The 16,730-nt window shown below is 43.6% G+C and overlaps 2 protein-coding genes across 2 annotated transcripts in view; both read right to left on the bottom strand.

Moving 5' to 3' along the window:
- Positions 1-301: 301 nt before the first annotated feature.
- cdc37 (cell division cycle 37 homolog (S. cerevisiae)) lies at positions 302-5,290 on the bottom strand. Its single transcript, XM_048991058.1, has 8 exons — positions 4,976-5,290; positions 3,792-4,073; positions 3,581-3,686; positions 3,392-3,507; positions 3,187-3,309; positions 2,423-2,605; positions 1,200-1,271; positions 302-1,096 (listed from the first exon to the last, which is right to left on the bottom strand). Exons 1-8 carry the CDS (start codon positions 5,081-5,083, stop codon positions 962-964), a joined length of 1,125 nt encoding a protein of 374 aa, XP_048847015.1. The 5' UTR covers positions 5,084-5,290; the 3' UTR covers positions 302-961.
- Positions 5,291-5,724: 434 nt separating this feature from the next.
- LOC125718454 (hemicentin-1-like) overlaps positions 5,725-16,730 on the bottom strand; it is a 67,984-nt gene continuing 56,978 nt past the window's right edge. Inside the window, exons 9-16 of the mRNA XM_048992310.1 lie at positions 16,307-16,538; positions 14,961-15,224; positions 14,400-14,750; positions 13,974-14,225; positions 7,666-7,932; positions 7,124-7,456; positions 6,555-6,805; positions 5,725-6,083 (exon numbers count right to left, since the gene is read on the bottom strand). Coding sequence (XP_048848267.1) covers positions 6,555-6,805; positions 7,124-7,456; positions 7,666-7,932; positions 13,974-14,225; positions 14,400-14,750; positions 14,961-15,224; positions 16,307-16,538 — 1,950 coding nt within the window. The 3' untranslated portion in view covers positions 5,725-6,083. The remainder of the gene's footprint in view (positions 6,084-6,554; positions 6,806-7,123; positions 7,457-7,665; positions 7,933-13,973; positions 14,226-14,399; positions 14,751-14,960; positions 15,225-16,306; positions 16,539-16,730) is intronic.

The following is a 16,730-nucleotide window of genomic DNA, read 5'->3' as shown; positions in this document are numbered from 1 at the left end:
TACCTTCTCTTCACCTCCTGCATGTCCATGGTAAAATGCACAAGTTTTCAGCAGAGAGCAGCATCTCCTGATTTGTATTGATAACTCATCCTTATGCCCTGGCTGGTTGTTCTCAATCCAGCCCCCCGGCTCCTTCTCCTTCTAATCTGTGAGACTCTCCATAAACACCATCCAGCTTCCACTTCATCCAAATCCTCCATTTTGTCCTGGCAGCAATGATCATTGGAAGTATACAAGCATTAAGGACTGGAATACTCTCCAGTCAAATAATCCAACAAGATTAATGTTTCCATTAACATAATGAGATTTCCATTACATTTATTGCACATTAAACAGTACATTTTCAAGCTGACCTCAACTTAAGTTGACATTTTAAGTTCAATTCTTAACGTCGATCGTTTACCCAATCCCCCTCCCCTCGACTAATCAAAAGGTCATGTCTGGCTATGAACGGAAATAAGACAAACAGCACTGGGGTATGATGTCTGCTGATGACAATGCTGACAGAGTGGAGGCTGGGGGATGGGGGGGGGGGGGGAATGGGTGTCACAGAAGAATGCACAATCAGGGGAAACACTGCTTAGAACAACATTACAATTTTACCAAAGGGTACAATGACAGGACTGCATGGAGCATACACTTAAGTATTTTGGTTAAAAATAAAAGATAAAAAAGCAAAACCTGGAACCAGACCAGCAGAACCCGTTGAAGATGGTCACAACTGTTCCGCGTAACAAAATCGTGCACAAAAGACTAATTAGAACAAATGATAATTTTATTCTAAAGTCTAAAATAATGGTTTCAAAGAGTGTGGCATAAGCACTGCAGTTTGAGTGTTTATTCCAGACATGAAACGGCGAGACCCGTGCACTGTACAGCTCGGAGTAATAGTGCTGCACTGTTAAAATACAAAAGAGCAACATGAGTGAAACGGCCGCGTGGGTACAGGAGCAGAGCCGGCTCAGTCTTCCTTCCCGGCCTCTGTCTTGAGCTCCTCATACTCCGCCTCGTCCCCCTTGTCCTCGCCTTCCTCTGTCCTCGAATTGGGCACCCAAAGCCCCGAGTCAATGCACCTCTTCATGTGTCGTTTAGCCTCCTACCAAAGACAAACAGCCGTGGATCTTTCACTTTTGCGGAACTTTCCAGTCACTCCAAGACAACAGAGCAGAGCAAAGCACTACAAGTAGCCGGTGACATACCACTGGGTCCATTTTGCTGATGGCATCCTGCAGCATCTGAATGTTCTTCTCGTCAAAGCACTTCTGCATCTCCTACCAAATGGATGTAGCCGTATTAGTAGTCATTAGTAATAACGAAGTATTGTATACTTATTTATGAAACATTTGAGATCCGCTTTCTCCACAGCTACCCCATCTAAAAGTACAGAGCACAAGCTGCCTGGGGTAGGGATGCCAGCGTGTGTCCTCCTGCCAGTTCAGCTCAGTGTGCTTGAGAAGAGTTGGAGCTGGCCATGTCCAATGTCTTTTAACATTAATGTTCCCTTCTGGCAGGTTCATTGGGAGTATTTTCAGACTGAAAAATGCTGCCATTTACCCATAACATATGCAATAACCTTTTCAGTTTCTCTGAATGGGGTATACCTTGTAAAACACTGACTCTGACTGACTACTGTGAATACATAATGCACCTTATCAAACAATAATTCTCCTAAAGAGTTCACATTGTAGTTTGACATCTATTCCATCTTTAATTTTTGTTGGTGATATCACCCTTTTCATCATCATGTAAAATCCATCGTACCTAATGGTGTCTATCTGTGCAGTTGTAGCCGAAGCAATTTCCCTCTGAGATCAGTAAAGTTTTTTTCCCGTTTCTCTAATACAGGAATGGATAGAAAGGTTTTTGGTTTGACTTATTATGAATCAAAGCAGTTAGTATTACTCTAATAAGGCGCCACTAAACACTGACAAGCACCATCAGTTAGTTATGCTGCCTTTTAATGCCATGCCAGCAACCTGGGCTATATTCACGGCAAGAGGATATCCAAATTAAAAACAGACTGAAAAAACCAAAAAAGGTCAAAACTTAATAAAAAAAAAAAAAAAAAAAAAACACGTCACACTTCTCAAGATTCTCAATACTTAGCTTTCGATTAATTTTTTTTTAAATCCTAAAAAAAAAAAAAAAAAAAAGTCCCTAGCTCTTTAAAAGAATCAGTAAAACGGTAACTCTGCCCAAGGGAGTTAAACACATTTTATTGTATTGTCTTTTAACAGTTAAAGGAGTTACTTGTACCACACACAGGTAGATCTTTACCTGTAAGTAATGACACTGAGTCAACATGCCACACACAAAGTCTTGTACAGATAATACCACCGTGGTGTGGATGCTTATTTACACCTGACAAGAATCATGTTTCGCTACACACACACACACACACAGACGGAGAGACCCCAGTTACCTCAGGCAGGGACTCGTACACCTCGACTGGGTCCAGCCCCCCTGGTCCCAGGCGCTTCTGCCGCTCCTCCTCCTCATACTCCTTCATCGCCTTCTCGATGCGGATCTTGGCCCGTCCACGCACACGCTCCTTAAATGACTCTAGCTCGTCATTGAAGGCATCTTGGTACTGCTGGTCCGCTGTCTGACAGATTACATTTATTCCAATAAGCTGACATGAAAGTGTAAACAGATTTCCATAATGCTTAAAAAAAAAAAAAAAAAAACACACTTATTTTTGGAAGCCAGCTTAATTAGTGTAGGTAATCTAACCAACTGCAACGACCGTCTTCAATTTCCAGCCCCAATAGAACAGGGATCATACCAAGAGAAGACATACAACAGAAAGCAGAATGGGGAAAAGGTCATCTGTTATAAACTTGAGTAAAGTTCAACCCTCTTCATGGAGCAGTGTGTGGCTCAGTGGGTTAGGACCACATGATCGGAAGGTCACTGGTTCAGATCCTGTAATCCGAAGATTGATTTCACCACTGGGCCAATGAGCCAAGACCTCTAACCTTAACCGCTACATGGACTGGGTCACCCAGCTCTCTCAAATTCTGAGGCTTTAGGTAAAAGCAACTACTAAATAAATGTAGCCACTAATTTCTGATTTAAAAAAAGAGAAATGGCTATAGCTTGACACGTCACAGACAGAAACTCCCCTTGGAGAAGCCCAAATTCATGCGATAATCGCACAGCACACAACCAGTTCCTCATACCAACCTTGATCTTAGTGAAAAACTGGCGGAAGCAGCCCCGTGGGTCAACCTTCAGGCTCTTGGCCAGCTCCAGGATGAACTGCATGACGATTGTCTGGTGGGCCACTTGCTCCATCAGGGCATGTTTCTGTGGGCAGATGGCAGGGAGCACAGGATCACGTGACAGTCCCAAGGTCAGCAAAGGGACAGGCGCAGAGGTCAGACCTCACCTCCTCCACCTCCAGATCAATGCACATGATGACCAGGTAGTTGGCCGTCTCCTCACACACCAAGTGGGGGTTATCAGACAGGTACTTCTGACTGTCATCCCAGCGCCCCAACATCCCTGAAACAAACAAACACCCGTTAGCATTAGCAAATGCTATTTCCCAGCTAGGTCTGGCAGAACAAAACCTTACCGAAGTGCTTGATCTGTTTCTCATATTTCTCCACAAAGGTCTTGTGCTTCTGCTCTTTCTCCTCCTCAGTCTCTTCCTTCACCTCAGGTTTAACGTTCATGATGCTCTGTTGAGGGAGGAACAGGAAATATTAAGAAATGACATCCCTCACATGGCACCATCATAAATGCATATAGAAGACACACCCCCCCCCCCATGAATAAGCAACAACCTTGCTGAAGCCATCCTTGCTCAGTGTATCCACGTTCCAGGGCATCTTCTTCTCCTCACGCCGGTACTCCTCCAACTTCTTATCACACTCCTTCTCTTCCTTCTTCAGCTGTTTCTCCTCCACCCGCACCTGGCTGAGCTCCGCCTTGGCCTCCTCGATGGCTGAGCACTCTAGTTCCTGGAGCTTCTTCTGCACCTCTGCCAGCTTGCGCTTGCACTCCACCTGCGCCTTCTCCAGCTCATCCCCCTTCTTCTGGAACTGCTCCATACGCTCCATGCGAGCCTGAGTGGGCCAAAGGAACCATTAACTTGATATCTAGCAAGTTACTGGCCCAATCGCACTGACTGGGTCAATGCACACGTGTTTTAGCGACCCATCAATCCTTGCAAATTAGCCTAAGCTCCATCATTAGCTTTCAGGCATCTAGAATATTCTTCAATACTTATCCATCCATTTCTCCCGTCCTCCGAAGGACATTGAGGCCACGCCAATTTTAAAACCATTCTTCTGTACTTATTAGGTATTTAAAATATGCAGCCGGACACTACTACCACTAGTCTAGGGCCGCAAACAGTGGATCTGATTGATACCGAAAAATAGCACAATACATTCACACTCCTAGGCCCAGACCACCAAGACAAAAAAAGCAGATGTGACATATCATTTTTTACTTATACTGGGGTTTGGTCAAACATTTAAGGCCTCGACGGGACAAGTTGAAAGACTTAACTCACTGTCGCGATGTTATAACATGGTGTGACTTCTCACGACCAGAATTAACACGATGTCCTTACTTGTACTTGGATTATTTACGGTAATTCAAACAACTGTCACGACACAACCTCTTCATATGAAGAGACCTGTGTATCGTATTGGGCACTTCCCTAGTTAGCCACTTAACACGGCACTTCAGACGCCCTATAAACGTCCCAAACGTTAGTTTTGCAATACTATGATGCCCAAAACAAGATTAGGCGGCTTAAATCGTGCCTGTGTTTTAAGCTGGCACAAAAGCAGCTTTACAAATATGTACTGCCCACCACAAAGCCCTGCTACAACAAGTACTCACGGCCAACAGCCCATAGGCAAAGCGGCTAAGTAGCCGGACGGCTAAATGCCTTGATCCGTGCCCAAGCCTGAACCGATCAACCGCTAACACCAGATTCCGCTTCGTTCCCAGGTACCTGATGTCGCCATCGGAAAAGACTGGGAGTATCGATGTTCGGATGCGTATCATCTTCGTCGTCTGAAACTTCAATGTGATCCCACACGCTGTAGTCGATGGTCGTCATTTTTCTGTATTTCTTCTCTTGAAATCCCCCTTCCTTGTACTACCCCTGAGGAATCGGTGGCGAGATACACACCCGAAACGGATGAAAGCCAACGCACCCGCTGATATACTCTGCCCCTCCACTCGCGCGCAGACAGCCGCAGCGCGTTCACAATAGAACAGAAGCCTCGAGAACACGTCTCGCGAAATCACAGGGCTGGCGGCGGTCACGTGACTCGCGCACCTCGCGAGGGCGCCTTCCTCTACCGTTAGCCAAAACAAGGGCGAAAGAAACCAATGTAACTGTACATATGATTCTAACGTTTAATTAGTTAAGCAACCGGGTATGTGTATGTATTTCTTTGATGGTTAGTTACTACACTGATCACCCCACTCCGCCCAGCGGAGGTACTGAGGGATCCCACTTTCTGGAAAACTCCAGTCCTGTACGTCATCGTCACGCTCAAGATCTCGCGTAGCTGCCGCTGGTTGATGCATTGCAGGATGCTGCTGAAATCTATGCTGCTACACTTACGTGTAGTTTTTAAATATGTCACATGTATTAAGTGCAATCCGAAGGTGGTTTGTGTTGGATGTTGAGGTACATCGGTATTTCACGCAATGTTATTATAATGAATGCAAGTCGGGCGACAAGACAACATGTTCAAAGACCATTCTTTTAATGACTGTAACGATCCGGAAAGAGAAATGCATTTGGTTTCCACAAAATGGTGGAAAAGTACAAACTTTATTCATATAGGTATTTGTGCATATAATATGTACTATAGATTGTTTAGTTAAAATTAGATAACGTACAACTACATTTACATTTGTAGAGCTAATTACAACTGTTTACACAACAATATTTCAGTTATGTTAAAAATATAAAACTAACACTAGACTATTGATTCCTGTATCACACCAGATACTTAACGGAAGGAGGCAAATGCGATGTATTTTACAGACTGGCGTGCCAAGGTTTCTCTGTGAGGTTCATCTGATGCAAATTTAAGGAGTTCAACCTGAAATACAGAGGAATTGGTTAGGGATGGAATGTATATGGGTGTCAGGGCGAGTAGCTGTTAGTGGGTGTATCTGATAGGTTGGTGACGGTTGGCTTCCAGCATTCCCTGATCGAGAGGCATATCAGTGCAGCCTGGAGCCGAATATCGAGTAGGAGGAGCAATTTAAGAGGACTTTCTAACTTCTGTTATACCATATAACCCTCGTTATAAACCCCTCCTACTCGACATTGTCCCTCTCACTCGGCTTCCGGCTGCAGCGATATCATATATGCCTGCCCTGACGAGCTGAAATGTGAGTCCCTGTCCCTTTCTAAATCAGTGCACAGCTAATAAAAAATAACCTGCGTAATAAAAATGTCAGACACAAAAACTTTCTGTTGTACGTGCAGAACAAGAGTTGAAGCGAACTCGGCCATGGCTGCCAACTGCAGAATGAATCGTCGCCAGCAGAGGGCAGCCGTGCCTCACCTATGGCTTAAGCTCGATGGTGAATTGCTTGCTTTTCTCTCCCAGCTTATTGGAGGCTGTGCAGGTGTAGGTCCCAGGTGGCAGGGTGGTGGAGATGAGCACTGGCTCGTCTGTGAGCTTTTCCTGGGAGTGGGGAGTGCTCCATGAGTAGATGGGAGGGGGGTTTCCCTCAGCTGCGCAGTTTAACCTCACCTCTTCACCCTGTTTCACTACCAGTGCCTCTGCACTTGGACTGGAGAATGAAGGGGCATCTGGAAAGCAGAATGTTTAGTTACCTGACACTGAAAACAGGCCACTGAGATGTTTAGCTTTCACTACGTATCTTATACAGCCTCCTGACATTCAACGATTCCTGCATGTGCATGAAAAGCATACAGGCAGATAGAAATCTCCCACAGCATCAGCACCGATCTACTACAACAGAAGCGTAGCTCCAGAAATTCATAATATTATGGTCTGGTTTCCTCAACACAAGCTATTAGTGGCTGCTCATTTCACATAATACAGCTGGACAGTGTTTAAGCCTGAGCGTGATGCTGAAACTGTACATGGAGTATCGATCAACTCACAGTGCACAGTAACACTGAGGGGCCGTGATGTCATATTCAAGGGGGGTTGAGGTCCTTCTGGTCCCAGGTCCAGCTCTGCCATACACCTGTATTGTGCTCCATCATCAGCTCTGCTGGGGGTGATCAGGAGGGTGGAGGACACTTGGACCGGTGATGCAGGTGTGAGCTCAGAGAAGTTTTGGTTATAAACTTCAATCTGCCCTCTGTACCACCTAAGATTGAGGTACTGAACTGGGGCGATGTTCTGCACCTCACACTGCAGTTCGTATTGTCTCCCCTCCAGCATCGGACCACTCTGGTTCAGTGAACTGATGGAGACGCTGTCTGGGGTCTCTGCGGAGGAAAGGTTCAATCCTCTCATTTCCATGGAGCAAAACTGGAAGAATTACTACTGGGAATAAGTGTACATCTGACTGTTGGCCATAATTGTTTTGACGTAGTAATGTTTACCATCTCTCATAATTCCAGGTCAGCTTCAAACAATAGTCAGGATACTCGGAGAATTATCGGTAGGTGAAGTGCTTCAGGTCAGCTTTACTTACTGTAGAGGATAAGGTGGAGCTTCTCTTCGCACTGTCTGGGTGCGGTGAAGAACACTCCGTAGCAAATGGGCTCCTCAATCCAGTCAGTGAGACTGTCCACTCCCCACTGGACGGTCAGGTCATGCTGCGTGTGGGCCGCGCCGACGGCCGCCTCCCAGCCCAGAACACGGACAGGCCGTGAGGCCACGCAGCTCACGGTGATGGGGTCGCCGAACCTCACCACCGCGCGTGAGGGACGCAGCTCCAGAGAGCAGCTGTCGGCAGCCACTGTGTGGGGAAAACGACTCATCGATGTCGCAGTGTGTCGATGGACCAGGCCACCGCATCCAGTAGAAATGACATCATCGCCGAACTAAACTAAAGCAAACCGAGTCTGCGATGCAACTACATCAAGACTTGAACAACAGTCTGTACAGGCCTGCAACCTTTCCTGGATCCTTCCACTGCAGCGGCACATGAACATACACAAAATGGTCACTTCTAGAGGTGCCAAGCGGCATGATAGCTTGGCCCTGGACTGCGGGAGGAATGCAGGATTGGCAAGGGGGCAAACATTCAAAACCCACCCCACAAAACAGAAGTGTGATTCAAACCCCCAGCCCTGGAAGTGTGAAGTAACAGTACCACCTATCACTATGGCAATTTAAATAAATGTCCTATAAAATTCATATTTGTCTTTCACCCTTAAGAAATGTCACATAAATCACCTCTCCCCCCCCTCGCTATCCTCAATATACTGCAGTGTTGAGCTCCCCGACATAAAGCCTTTTCGTGCATAGCTTCTTGTCATATACATTATACATGTATAAATATATGTATAGGGTGGTATGTAAGTTGCTATGCAAGCAAACATACCCAAAACAGCACCCAAAATACCATTTAAAATGTAGAACTGTAGGTATTATATAAGCATCAAAGCTCAGTGGACAGCAGTGATCCCGCACATCGCTTCAGAAGTCGCAAGGAGAAAGCACACATCGCACGCAACAAAGAGCCGAATCCTTACCCATGCAGAGCAAGTTGAGAACCACAGATAATTTCGCAAACTCCATTTCTAGCTCGGCTGCGACTTTCCCCAAGTCCGCCCGGAGCGTGAGTGGAAAGCCGACCGGAATTCCAGCGTTGCTCTGCTAGGCAACCCCAAAAGCAGAAGGGAGACCAGAGCACTGCCCCCCCCGCTTTCACAAAGAGTGGAACTTTATTTGAGCGGAGAAAGGCATGGTATGGTTAATTACACCTACATTTTTCAACCTTCAATTAAATAATCTTCAGTCCTTTTCCTTCTTCTTTCCAATAATACTGCAGAATAATCTAGCCTCGTGCATTTCATTATGTTATAGTCGCATACAAGGTGAATAATGAGATGTAAGTTGTATTCGGAATGACACATTTGATTTACTTATGATGGCAAAGTATTTATTTATCGAACTGTTGGCGTATTGGGCCATGTTGGATGCCATATGCATTCCCGTATAAATTACAACATGCTGGGTCATTACTGAGGAATATACACCTTTTTGATGTTATCTTGTGCACTTTTGTATGTAACAGAAATTAGAGCAACGTAAACTAAACATAAAGAAACGGCTTGAAATTATTTACCCTTATGTATTTCAGCATAGTAGCTAATGCAGGATTAGATGCTTTCTAATCTAACTCTCTTGATGATAATTAACCATTTTAATGACATTTTGTTAGTTTGTCCATTAAATAACCGGCTGCCGACACTTGAATAGCTAATTAGCATCCCAGGGAGTTAGGTGAAGGGTCAACGGCCGCAATTTAACAGCTAGTCAAGCAGTTAAGACTGGGAATGTGTTTCAAATAAATGCCTGATGGGGAAAGTGGATTTATCATCCCTAAGATGTACTGCGAATGTGCTTATTTTTCTGTAGGTGTAAATTGTGTGAACAGTTACAGCCCTTAGTGAAGACTCTCGCTATTTACTTTGGGTCCCAGTCCCAGTCGCCTGTCCTGGTTATTTGCACGCTGTCCCCAACAGAGCGCGTTGCCATGACAGCTGCAGCTAGGTCGCATACACACAGGGCTCCCTGGCAAAGCCACTTCCCATGAGCCCTTTCATTAGAGCTGCATAACTGACAAACACAATGAAGTTCTAAGCGAACAGGTCTTTCACATGCCTGGTGAGCGAGAGAATCACGCAGAAAACTGCATAAGTCCCTTACAATACCGCGGTGAAGCACTTCCAGTGTTATATCCCATTGTGAGCAGATGGATTTCTTGCAGAAATGAAGACAATTGGAAACTGGCAGGATTTTATTCCTATTTTTTTTTTTTGTATTACCAGACAATTTTTTGGTACATTGGTGTCTGTCATGAAGTGATGGAGGGATGAGGTGACGGTCCACAATACAGTTTACAAAAGCAAACTGGAACTTTAAACTGAACTCTGACATACACGACACTGTAGGGCAGGGGTGGGTGGTCTTATCCAGAAAGGGCCATTGTGCATAGGAGATTTCGCTGTAACTCCCTAATTAGATGACTAATTAGAGGACTGACTGTTTGAAGAGTCCTCACACCTGAACAGCTGACCTGGGGCTTGTACTACGAAGCGGGTTACTGGCTTATCGGGGTAACTTGTCGGATTTAAGGTAGTCTGGGCAAAATGTAAGTGAACGAAACTGTGGTACCTTAAATCTGACGAGTTACATAAGGTTATCCCAAAAAAAAGTTTGTATGTGGGCACTTCACCTTCAATAGGCTCCAGACCCCCCCGCGATTCTATTTCCTCAATCAATACATGTTGTCAAATTGCACAGCCCTACTGAAAATGCAGATTAAAAGTGAAAAGGCAGAAAGCAAACAGGCAAGTGGACATGCCCCCGCCTCTCTCCATGACCCCGCCTCCCTGCCCCTCTTCTGGCGCATTCCACTGTCCATGCTCCTGAGCATACTCTCAGGATTATAGTGTATAATCGTTGCAACATTGTATTCTGTCCATCATCCATCCATTATGCAGTACAGGGACACTGATGGGAGCCTGAGAATCATAGCACAAGGCCGTATATCTTTAAGTAATGAGTGTCCGTGGCCTGCCGTCCATTTGAACACCTGAGAAAAGCATCATGGCAGAGAATGAATGAGAGAATGCAAACCCCCCTCCCTACTGGCATCTCTAATAGCCCCATGGTGAAAGAGTGCGTTAAACAAGACTAGGCCGTCTATGGGATAAAATGACATGCATTTCTTGTGAATTGCATAAATATATGAAATGTGTCCCTATTGTCCCACGAGACAAAATGACTGACCTGACAGGTTACCTAATGCGGTTGTCGGGCTTTCCACCGGCACACAGAATAGGTGATGATGAGCACCACAGCCACAAGCACTAACAAGGAAATTATTATATATATGGTGATATCTGAGGGAAAAGGATAATGACTTATTAGATGTGTGTTACTTTACACTGTAAAAAAAGACATTTTTTTCAGAATTTTAAACTGTTTTATATCAGTCAATTTGACTATAATTCACTTTTTTTTCCTGTTATGTTAAATGACAGAAAAATTGTATTAAAATTGCATTGCATAAACGTATATTTACGCACAGTTTGTAAAATCCCTTCAGTGAAACTCAACAATTTCTTCTGTATTTTTACAGAAATTAGACTTATGGTTACATGCTTTATCTGTAAAATGTAAATGTTTTTACTGTACCAACATGTGCTGTTGTTTTATTAAAGCGCAACAGCACTTTTTTGTGAATTTTCTTTCATTAACTTTAATTTTGCATTCAATGTATATAAAATTTACATTGGTTAACCGTTCTAAAACCTGTTGCACATTTCATTCTTAAACATATATCCACCACAATTGTACTGTATTGTTGTATATATATTAAATGGTTTGTGTAGAGTTAAGGTTACAAACATTACAAAAAAATAATTAAAAATTAGATAATATTGGGAATGTACGAGTCACCGAATTGGTATTTAGTGTAATTATATTATTAAATAATTTCTCATCGAATGCTTAATTCTGAGTCGGCAAGTAGATAAAAGTAGATTGTCATAGCTCAGTTTATAGCGTGTTTATCTTAACATGAACAATCAGGAGCGTTTATATTGGACTTAAAGAGATTTATAACCTCTACATTCACAAAAGGTCTATACTGTGATGGACCGGACGCTTCCGGTCGCAACTAGTTTCAAACTTGTGCGCATACGCAGAGGTCAGTGGAAGGCTCTATTTATCTGTTTAAAGAAATAAAAGGTTTGCAGATCAGAACTGATGAGATCATCTGAGAATTGATACAAGAAAGCGCTACGAAGTCAGAGAAGGGAGAAGACACATATTAAGATATGTATATTTAGACTTTTTAAAATACTGTATATGCTTTCTTTGACAGTGTTGCCACCAGGCACATTTCGCGTATGCACCGATTGCAAATGAACCGTTGGAAGTCATAGAAGTTTTAGATTTGAATGGATTAGATATCCGCGACCCAGTAGGATAAGAGGTTTGGAAAATGGACGGATGGATGGATGGATGGATTAGATAATTCGCTAAATAATACAAGCACAGCTAAACTCACAGGTCAGATAAGGACCGGGGAAAACTGGGTAAGACATAGTTTATTCCTTAGTATTAACGGTTGGTTGCGTTGTTTTATTTTGCAGATAGATAATATTATATTAAGACTATTGTAGACATAGCTAATGTTAAACGTGAAATACTAGCATATCATTTGTAATATTAACATAAACATCTAACATTATGTAAATATTTTTAAGAAAGTGTCTACCATTACCCTGTTACGAAATATACATAGTTGCTAATTATGCATTACAAAATTGTGATTTCTGCATTTGGTTTCTGATTTCAATTGCCCCCCCCCCCCCCCTCAGATACTCAGATTCCATCAGATACCATATTGGCCATCTTGTCTGAAGTAAGTTCAATGCAATGAGCAAGTTTTTGAGATGTCAAGTTTGCAGCATTCAAGTGCCATTTTTGTGACAGTGCATTTACATCCTTAAAAAGATATGTAAATCACCAAATTAACCCAGAAAGGGGCTTCAAGGTGGAGAAAGGAGCAAAAGGACAAGCTGTGAATTCAAATGTTCTGTCTCTTATTTCAAAAATAGCTGACTTTGAGTGGAGGGAGGAACATAAGTTGCCCTCACAATGCGATCTCTGAACATTGTAAATAACAAAAGTGATTATACTTCTTTTGTTCTGCACAAGGCTTTTGCCAGTTTATATAAGCATGTTTCTGTGCTTGGTGTTTTTGAGCTTATTTATGTGAGCATTTTTATGTGAGTACTTTATTTAAATGTTAAAATGTGTTAACACATTTGAAGACAGTTAATGTCAGTTTTAATGTTTTTGAAAGTTGTTAATAAACCGGACATAACTGAATATCTGTGTAATGTGTCATTCATTTCCCCAAAAACATGTAATTTTTTAAATCAGTATGCTACCAATACACCAAAATGCATTGTATTTTATTGGTAGCTGAGCATTTGTAGGTTTATGTACACAAGAGGGGGCAGCATGTGGGTGCAGTGGTTAGCACTGTTGCCTCACACCTCTGGGTTCCAGGTTCAAGTCTCCACCTGGGTCACATGTGTGCGGAGTTTGCATGTTCTCCCCATGTCGTCGTGGGGTTTCCTCTGGGTACTCCGGTTTCCCCCCACAGTCCAAAAACATGCTGAGGCTAATTGGAGTCGCTAAATTGCCCCTAGGAGTGCATGTGTGAGTGAATGATGTGTGAGTGTGCCCTGCGATGGGCTGGCCCCCCATCCTGGGTTGTTCCCTGCCTCAAAAACTGCTGCATTTTTTTGTGATACAGCAGTTACATTCTGTTAATTTACACGCTTTAATTGGTATTTTTATCGTGGAATTTCTTAAATCCCAAATACTTTTTAGTATTCTTCCAGTGCTGATCTTCTTTTTTACCAGCTTAAATCTGAATATTAACAATTTTTTGTGGTTACAAAGAAGAATTTTTTTTTCAAAAAATACAGAGTTTTAATGTTATTTTACAGGAATTATTTGTATTCACAGTACTGGAAAAAAATGTTATTTAACATTTTTTTTACTGTTATTAAATTTACAGCGATTCAATGTTTTATTACATTTTTTCTGGCACCCCTGCTGCCAGAATTTCTCTGTTTTTTTACAGTGTACAATGTTTCTGGAGCACCAATCCTGGAGGAATTGGAAAAAAACACTTAAATATGCACAAAGGGATAGTAAGAGTTAATAGTGTAGCAAGCAACTGAGATGATCCTTATTCTGTGGCAGAGAGAACCGCTAATCAGGGATGAAACAGCTTCTCACCTGAACGCTTATGCTCAATGATGAACTGCTTGCTGTCCTCTCCAAGTGGGTTACTGGCTGTGCAGGTGTAAGTTCCAGGCAGCGGCGTGGAGGAGATGAACACTGGCCCATCTGGGTGCTTCTCCTGGGAGCCTGGGGTGCTCCAGGCATACTTAGGTGGGGGGTTTCCCTCAGCTGTGCAGTTTAACCTCACCTCATCATCCTTGTTGATCAAATAAGTTTCGTTTTTGGCACTAAGGAACGATGGGGAATCTGGGAAGAGAAACTACAAACTCAGAAATGGTGTGCAGAATTCCTGTACAGAAAACATGGTTGGAGTTTCAGCTGAACCAGGTGCTTCAAAAGCTGGTTGGAAAGGAGGTAAAACACCTGGAAGAGCAACGTAATGCGAAATCAATCACAGTGAATAGTGTAAATAACACTCACAGTGCACAGTGATATTGAGGGGTGTTGATTTCACTGCAAGGGGGGGTTGTGGTCCTTCTGGTCCCAGGTCCAGCTCTGCCTCACAGCTGTACTCTGCTCCATCATCAGCTCTGCTGGGGGTGATCAGGAGGGTGGAGGACACACTCGCAGGTTCCTTTTCTTTGCCTGTCTCTCTATATTCTATGACATAGTCTCTGTCTTCATGTACCAATGTGTCCCCTTTGTACCACTTCACAGTGAGGTTCTGAACAGGAGCGATGTTCTGGATCTCACACTTCAGCGGGTACCGACTCCCCTCCACCACGGAGTCAGTAGAGTTCATAGAGCTGACAGAAACACTGTCTGGGGGATCTGTGAGGGAAAATGAGGAGCATTATTTCTCAAAGGTAACAAGAGACAGCTGTGCCTTATAGGGACAGAGACACACAGAGACATCCATGCCTTACAGTGAAATATTCTGCTGGGTTTTACTGATGTTTTAAGGTGATGCTCAGGTTGAATATTTCCCAGCTGTATGAAAGCTGACAGCTGCAGTAGCTCCATCAGAAGAGACACACTTACTGTATACAGTGACTGAGAGACGTTCTTTACATTGAGGTTTTCCTGGACGGTTTGCATAGCACTGAGGCTTTACATCCCAGATTGTCAGACTTTCCACCCTCCAAGTGAGAAACTTCACACCAGGTGTATTAGATACGTCATTTACTGGAGCTGCCCAGCCCATCCCACTGTGATTTGTGGACATGGTGCAGTTCACTGATACTGGGTCTCCATGTCTCACCACCACTCTGGGAGGATGGAGCTCAAGACAGCCATCATCAGCAGCTGCAAAGGCAAAGAAAGAATGGTATTTTAAAAATATCTGCAGTGTTGCAATGTTATCCGGGACTGAAACCTGCTTTGGATCAGAGCTCTTCTGCCGGTGGGGAGCATCATCATAAGACCGTCGTCTCATATGCTGGGTGGAGGCTCCGGGGCAGACCCAGCACTTGCTGGACGGACTGTATCTCCCAGCTGGCTTGGGGCCTCAGTAAGTGAGGCTTGTTCAGTCCCGCTTAGCATGCTGCCGCCGTGACCCTCGGCAGCAAAAGCCGTGTGAGAAGATGCCAAAGTTAATATATCCTGTTCCTTTTGTTATTAATACATAGTTGTGGTTGCACATTTCTCTTTTAATGCACAGGATAAGTAGCAGATTCAGATGCTAAAATAGCAGGAACAATCAGTTATAGACATTTTAACACAATAAATAGGACATTTTCACAAAATATTATACTTTCAGTAGATTTCTCTGATTAGTGGATTAATAGACATGCAGCTAACTGAGCAGTGCAACGTTAGCATTTTAACATTTTAGCATTTTAGCTCTTAAAGGGAGGACACACCCTTCTGGATCAGATCATTCTCAGATTATGAAGACCATGCTTTGCTTAGGTCTGGTCCACACATTCCTTCATCAAAATCCGCAGCAACCAGAGACGCGCGATGCTAGCACTGACGCTCTTACTCAGTAATGCTTTCCCAGCAAAACAGGAAATATTTTATCATCTACATTTCCTGAGGAGTTTCATAACGAACTTTCTTGCTCAACATGTGAAGTCTGCACTCAGCCAAACACTGGTCCACACGTTCCATCACCAAAATCCATCTCTTTGTTCTTTATCTCGTGAAATTTTGACTTGCATATGAATAAAAGACTGAAATTTTAGTATTTGGCACAAAGGCATTCGGCACCTCAGCGCTAATGGCGGCAACTAAGGAGTGAGAAGTTAGGTTAGACGTAACTTTGCGGAAAATGAAAGGTGTAGCTTTCAGAAAGGAAATAACTGGCAGATTATCTAAAAACCTGGCGCCTGTATGTGGGGGAGCTGTACGAGAACAGAATAGCAGGCTGGAATCCGCAAACTCACCGGCTCCGATGGCCAAGATCAAGCACAAGAACGACACCTGCGTGGATCTCATCTCGCGTCTCGGCGCCAAGGATGGTGGCTGGCCGGCGTTTCTGTTCTGACCCAGTTTGGGCTGGTTTTCTAGATTTAGGAGCAAATTATCGAGACAGCGGAGGACGATGGAAATGGATCGACTGCTAAAGGCGTATGAGAGAAATGCTATATTGACTAAAAGTGCCGGATGTGATGTAATAAGTCAGTGCGGAAGGGTGACAGCAGGTCACACAAAGGAAGCAAGGAGGGACAGAGTTCAGGCTGCTTTCGTCTGCAGATCTTTGACGTGGCTTGTGGCAACTCTGCAGCCTCAAGGCCTGACTTTCGAAACTATATGTGTTATACTGTCCAATTCTTTACCTTCTTTGTTGCTTAAAATTGCAGACCACCA

The sequence above is a fragment of the Brienomyrus brachyistius genome, chromosome 22 (assembly GCF_023856365.1).
Source record: "Brienomyrus brachyistius isolate T26 chromosome 22, BBRACH_0.4, whole genome shotgun sequence".
NCBI lineage: Eukaryota > Metazoa > Chordata > Actinopteri > Osteoglossiformes > Mormyridae > Brienomyrus > Brienomyrus brachyistius.
Note: the sequence above shows the minus strand (reverse complement) of the source record. Positions and strands in the feature narration are given on the sequence as shown.

Coding starts and splice junctions, on each gene's coding strand:
- cdc37 (XM_048991058.1), bottom strand. CDS start 5,083: ATGACGACCATCGACTACAGCGTGTGGGATCACATTGAAGTTTCAGAC. Junction 3,687..3,791: donor GCAAGGATGGCTTCAGCAAG/GTTGTTGCTTAT, acceptor CTCCCTCAACAG/AGCATCATGAACGTTAAACC. Junction 1,272..2,422: donor TGTACGAGTCCCTGCCTGAG/GTAACTGGGGTC, acceptor TCCATTTGGTAG/GAGATGCAGAAGTGCTTTGA.